Source organism: Oncorhynchus tshawytscha, unplaced genomic scaffold (genome assembly GCF_018296145.1).
Source record: "Oncorhynchus tshawytscha isolate Ot180627B unplaced genomic scaffold, Otsh_v2.0 Un_contig_12582_pilon_pilon, whole genome shotgun sequence".
Classification (NCBI taxonomy): Eukaryota; Metazoa; Chordata; class Actinopteri; order Salmoniformes; family Salmonidae; genus Oncorhynchus; species Oncorhynchus tshawytscha.
The window spans coordinates 1-6,095 of NW_024605937.1; the positions used below are offsets into that span (position 1 = coordinate 1).

Consider the following 6,095-nt stretch of genomic DNA (forward strand, 5'->3'; position numbering starts at 1 on the left):
CCAACATTGTTAACCTGTTGAGTGTAGGGGGCAGTATTTATGTTTGGATGAAAAACGTACCCAAATGAAACTGCCTATTTCTCAGGCCCAGAATATGCATATAATTGTCAGATTAGGATAAACACTCAAGTTTCCAAAACTTTCTAAATATTGTCTGAGTATAACAGAACTGATATTGCAGGCGAAAACCTGAGGAAAATCCAACAAGGAAGTGCCGAAGACAAATCTCCCAGTTCCTTTGCATGCCTTCCCTCCATTTAAAGGGATATCAACCAGATTCCTTTCCCTATGGCTTCCACATGGTGTGAACAGTCTTTATACATAGTTTCAGGCTTTTATTCTGAAAAAGTATCGAGAAGGATCACATCGCATCAGTGGATGGCTTGGAGCAGACTTTCTCTCTCTCCTATTGAAAAAGCTATGATCCGGTTGAAATATTGATTATTTATAGTAAAAACAAGGCTTGATCATAAAAAACGTTTGACATGTTTCTACGTACTTTACAGATACTATTTGGAATTTTCGTCTGCCCCGTCGTGACCACTCGAGCCTGTGGATTTCTGAACATAACGTGCCAACCAAATTGAGGTATTTTGGATATAAAAATAATCTTTATGGAACAAAAGGAACATTTATTGTGTAACTGGGAGTCTTGTGAGTGCAAACATCCGAAGATCAAAGGTAAGCAATTCATTTTATTGCTTTTCTGACCAATCTACTTTGCTGCTAGCTGTTTGTAATGTTTTGACTGCTGAGAGAGAGATGTCCTAACATAAATGCTTGGATAGCTTTTGCCGTAAAGCTTTTTGAAATCTGACATGCCAGGTGGATTAACAACAAGCTAAGCTGTGTTTTGCTATATTGCACTTGTGATTTCATGAACATTTAATATTTTTTGTAATTTAATTTGAATTTAGCACTCTGCAATTGAGCGGATGTTGACGAAAATGATCCCGCTAACGGGATGGGTGCGTCAAGAAGTTAAAATGCATCCTTCCTTACTTGAATCACTGATCAATATGCGATTGGATAAATTAAACGTTTCCAATGCCAACAAGAGCCTGGGGACCGTAGCCTGGTGAAACCAGACTGAAAGCTACAGGTACCATTGTTCAACAAACAGGAGAAAGGTCTGGATTTGTTGCCGACCGTAACCTCTTATTGGATTGAAGGGCTTGTTCAGGCTGTCTCCCATGCTTCCCCTCACATCCATCTGTAATCATAACAAGACATGGTCAGAGGTGGGAGACATTGCAGAGTCAAATCAGAGACGGTTAGAAGGGCTGATCCATCATCTGTATTGTGGTGATTAGGTGGAGGCATGCACATTACATTTGCGCGAATGGCAATATAAATTCAACAAAAAAAGAAAACATCCTCCCACTGTCAACTGCGTTTATTTTCAGCAAACTTAACGTGTAAATATTTGTATGAACATAAGATTCAACAACAGACATAGACTGAACAAGTTCCACAGACATGTGACTAACAAATGGAATAATGTGTCCCTGTTAGTGTCTTAATGACCGTTCCACGGGTGCATGTTCATTAAATGAACAAGCATGGGAAACAGTCTTTAAACCCTTTACAATGAAGATCTGTGAAGTTATTTTGATTTTTATGAATGATCTTTGAAAGACAGGGTCCTGAAAAGGGGACTTTACTTTTTTTGCTGAATTTAGTAGAGAAGGAGAAGACATGACTCTCTACAAAGTGACAAATGTCATGCTAACTAAATGGTACAGAGAAGGACAACTCACTGGCTAGATGAAGACCAGCATGTTCAGCAACACTCCTGGCTAGAGGACTTCTGCCACTGTGACGAAAACATGTAAACACAAAAAAAAATTGCATCTATAGAAAGCACTATTATAAGTATACCTCAGTAGCCTAACGAGGAAAACACAAGGATAGGTAAAAGCTGAATCTACGAGGAATCCATCCAGGTTTTCCCCTCATCAGTACAGATGAAGAAAATATGAGAGGAATAGACTATTGAGATGCTTCTACACCCATTGAAAAACTATTCATCCGTCAATCAATGTAGGTACTCACAATGAACTTCAGGACTCCTTGGAGGCCATGGAATCTGAGGTAGGAGATGTCTCCCTTGTCTTTGCCGCTGTCCAGGTCAGTGGTGTAGATCTGCTTGATCCCAGCTCCTCGGATCAGAGGGACACACTCATCACACGGACACTTAGTCACAAAAAGCATGGTGTTCTCCTCCTCGCGGATCTCGTCACTCCTAGAAACGACAGTCAATCACATTTATTTACGTCATAAATCCTCATGCCCAGCTACTAATTCCTGCCCCGACTTCTCAGACGTACCTCCTTGCATCCTCTCTGCCATCTCCGCTGACCTGTAAGGACTGGACAGGTCGAGAGCAAATATACCCATGTACACATTCCCTGTATTTCCTTCATGTACAGATGTAGAATCTTAATTTCTGCAATGCAAGAAATGTAAAATGTGTAAGTGTATTTAAGGTTTAAAAAGGCTTCTGAAGTTTGCCAATTCCATTTTAAAAATGTCAATACCTTACAAAAAAATGTATCAAAACTTACAAAAATGTCCATTAATTATAATCCACATTTCCTGTTGCTGCAATTAAGCTCCTACATCTGTACCCTGTCCTCTCATATCAGTGGAGATGAAGGGTGGATATAAGGAGAGGAAGTCACTTAGGAGTATTGAGATGGAGCCCATGTCTTCCCTCTCCTCCTGACCTGAAGGTGAGTGCGTTCTGCTCAGCGTGGATGATGTAGCGGTACTTCCTCCTCTGGCGGTCCTGCTGTTTGGTGTCCATCTGGGGGTACTGTCCGTACTCTGAGCCCACTGGGTAGGCTTTGTACCCACAACCCACCAGGTACAGCCGCCCCGTGCCATCACAACCACCCTAAAACAGATGAGCACAGAACACAGGGCATGTGTTATTCATTATTCACATTGAAATCTTTGTTACCAGCCTTTCCACTTTATTTTTGCAATTATATTACAGAGAAAAAAATACATAATATTAATGTATAGTTAAGAGCTTAGAAAATACAATAATGGTTTACTCACTGATTTCCCTTCTGCCCAAATGACAGCACCAACCCCAACCTTAGGGTCCTCTGGAATAGCAACAAACAAGTAACAGTCAGACACGTTCCATCTGTTTAAACCTTCAGACAGGTTGAACCACCCATCGCAGCTTGTCCTGTTAGCCTTAAAACATGAACATATAAATAACCCTTTCAAAAAATAAAATGTTCATTTCTTGAGTGATCGGCTGACCAACCAATCAGAGAACTCCTTTTCATAGCTGCTGTCACTAACCACTAATGAAACTAGAATGTCTTTTGGGATACTTTCTGTTCATCGGACACCCGATACCCCCCCAGGGCAACACATCTCTCCAACAAATGTGCAGTCAACCACGGGACGTTATGTCATAACAATAGTCTCGTTTATGTGATTCCCCACAAAATGTGGTGACATGTCACCTTTACAAAATGAGTTCCTAGTTTGAATGAGTAATCTGGCTAGTATATAGACTACTAAACAGATATTTCAGATACCTGTTCTGTAGGCCAACAGTCTGGCCTGTACGATGCAGTGTCTGGCAATCTCCTGGGACACTCCCTGAGGCTGGGGCTGCTCTGAGGTTGCAGGCTGGGAGTCCTTCTTGTAGAATCCATGCTGGAGAAGAGGCACACTAGCAGCTACTGAGGCCAGAACCCCGACCAACTCCCTCATGTTCTGACGCAGGTTGGAGAAGTATGGCTCCGTGCAGAAGTTCTCCAGACCTGTAGCAAGACAGTGTCAAATCCTCATCTATAAACAGTATGTTTACCAATCATTTAACAGGATCTACACAACAGATGGCATGGCACGTGGCCTCTTGAGCAAAGGAGATCCTCAAACCTACCCATCTTGAGTTAGCCAATATAGCCCAAATACAGCTAGCCGGTGAACAAAAGCTAGCTAACAAATATGGTTGAATGATTGTACTACGGACCTATTTTGGTGAGAATGTCACGGTGGCACTGTTCGTGTGGGATTAGGAATTCTTCGGAGAAAGTGTCCAGGTTCCGTCTCCTCTGCTTCCTGTAGAAGTCCCCAGCGTCCAATTCGGGGTCGTCCACCGACACCCTCTCCATGAAGTCACACCCCCTGGAGGTCTCCTCCACAAACTGCTGCAGGCCAGGGGCCACGGGCTGCACCACCACACTGATGTGGGGCTGGCTGTTGGACTTCAGCTTCTCGGACGCAATGGCGTCCCGCATGGCCTCCTGGGAAATGGAGTCCGTCCCATTAGGCCTGACCACTAGCAGACTCATCTCAGGGTCACCAGGCCAGAAGGAGATGCGGCTCACCCCAGCTGGAGATGACAGACAAGAGACAAGACTTTACAAGTGATCTCTCTCTGTGTGTGATATATATATATATATATATATATATACACACATATACAGTGCCTTGCAAAAGTATTCGGCCCCCTTGAACTTTGCGACCTTTTGCCACATTTCAGGCTTACAACATAAAGATATAAAACTGTATTTTTTGTGAAGAATCAACAACAAGTGGGACACAATCATGAAGTGGAACGACATTTATTGGATATTTCAAAAATTTTAACGGGAAGTCAAAGACTGAAAAATTGGCCGTGCAAAAATTATTCAGCCCCTTTACTTTCAGTGCAGCAAACTCTCTCCAGAAGTTCAGTGAGGATCTCTGAATGATCCAATGTTGACCAAATGACTAATGATGATAAATACAATCCACCTGTGTGTAATCAAGTATCCGTATAAATGCACCTGCACTGTGATAGTCTCAGAGGTCCGTTAAAAGCGCAGAGAGCATCATGAAGAACAAGGAACACACCAGGCAGGTCCGAGATACTGAAAGGAAGAAGTTTAAAGCCGGATTTGATACAAAAAGATTTCCCAAGCTTTAAACATCCCAAGGAGCACTGTGCAAGCGATAATATTGGAAATGGAAAGAGTATCAGACCACTGCAAATCTACCAAGACCTGGCCGTCCCTCTAAACTTTCAGCTCATACAAGGAGAAGACTGATCAGAGATGCAGCCAAGAGGCCCATGATCACTCTGGATGAACTGCAGAGATCTACAGCTGAGGTGGGAGACTCTGTCCATAGGACAACAATCAGTCGTATATTGCACAAATCTGGCCTTTATGGAAGAGTGGCAAGAAGAATGCCATTTCTTAAAGATATCCATAAAAAGTGTCATTTAAAGTTTGCCACAAGCAACATGGGAGACACACCAAACATGTGGAAGAAGGTGCTCTGGTCAGATGAAACCAAAATTGAACTTTTTGGCAACAATGCAAAACATTATGTTTGGTGTAAAAGCAACACAGCTCATCACCCTGAACACACACCATCCCCACTGTCAAACATGGTGGTGGCAGCATCATGGTTTGGGCCTGCTTTTCTTCAGCAGGGACAGGGAAGATGGTTAAGATTGATGGGAAGATGGATGGAGCCAAATACAGGACCATTCTGGAAGAAAACCTGATGGAGTCTGCAAAAGACCTGAGACTGGGACGGAGATTTGTCTTCCAACAAGACAATGATCCAAAACATAAAGCAAAAATCTACAATGGAATGGTTCAAAAATAAACATATCCAGGTGTTAGAATGGCCAAGTCAAAGTCCAGACCTGAATCCAATCGAGAATCTGTGGAAAGAACTGAAAACTGCTGTTCACAAATGTCCATCCAACCTCACTGAGCTCGAGCTGTTTTGCAAGGAGGAATGGGAAAAATGTCAGTCTCTCGATGTGCAAACTGATAGAGACATACCCCAAGCGACTTACAGCTGTAATCGCAGCAAAAGGTGACGCTACAAAGTATTAACTTAAGGGGGGCTGAATAATTTTGCACGCCCAATTTTTTCAGTTTTTTGATTTGTTAAAAAAAGTTTGAAATATCCAATAAATGTCGTTCCACTTCATGATTGTGTCCCACTTGTTGTTGATTCTTCACAAAAAAAATACAGTTTTATATCTTTATGTTTGAAGCCTGAAATGTGGCAAAAGGTCGCAAAGTTCAAGGGGGGCTGAATACTTTTCGCAAGGCACTGTA

The 6,095-nt window shown here is 42.4% G+C and overlaps 1 protein-coding gene across 2 annotated transcripts; it reads right to left on the reverse strand.

The window, feature by feature from the left end:
• Nucleotides 1-869: 869 nt before the first annotated feature.
• On the reverse strand, nt 870-4,366 carry cdadc1 (cytidine and dCMP deaminase domain containing 1; the record flags this gene model as incomplete). 2 transcript variants are annotated; one of them, XM_042312219.1, is given in 7 exon segments in its annotated part: nt 870-1,213; nt 1,761-1,816; nt 2,056-2,245; nt 2,730-2,899; nt 3,067-3,116; nt 3,564-3,791; nt 4,004-4,366. In XM_042312219.1, coding segments are annotated over 6 exon segments (1,034 nt in total), but the record flags the coding sequence as incomplete, so codon positions are not given.
• Nucleotides 4,367-6,095: the final 1,729 nt, after the last annotated feature.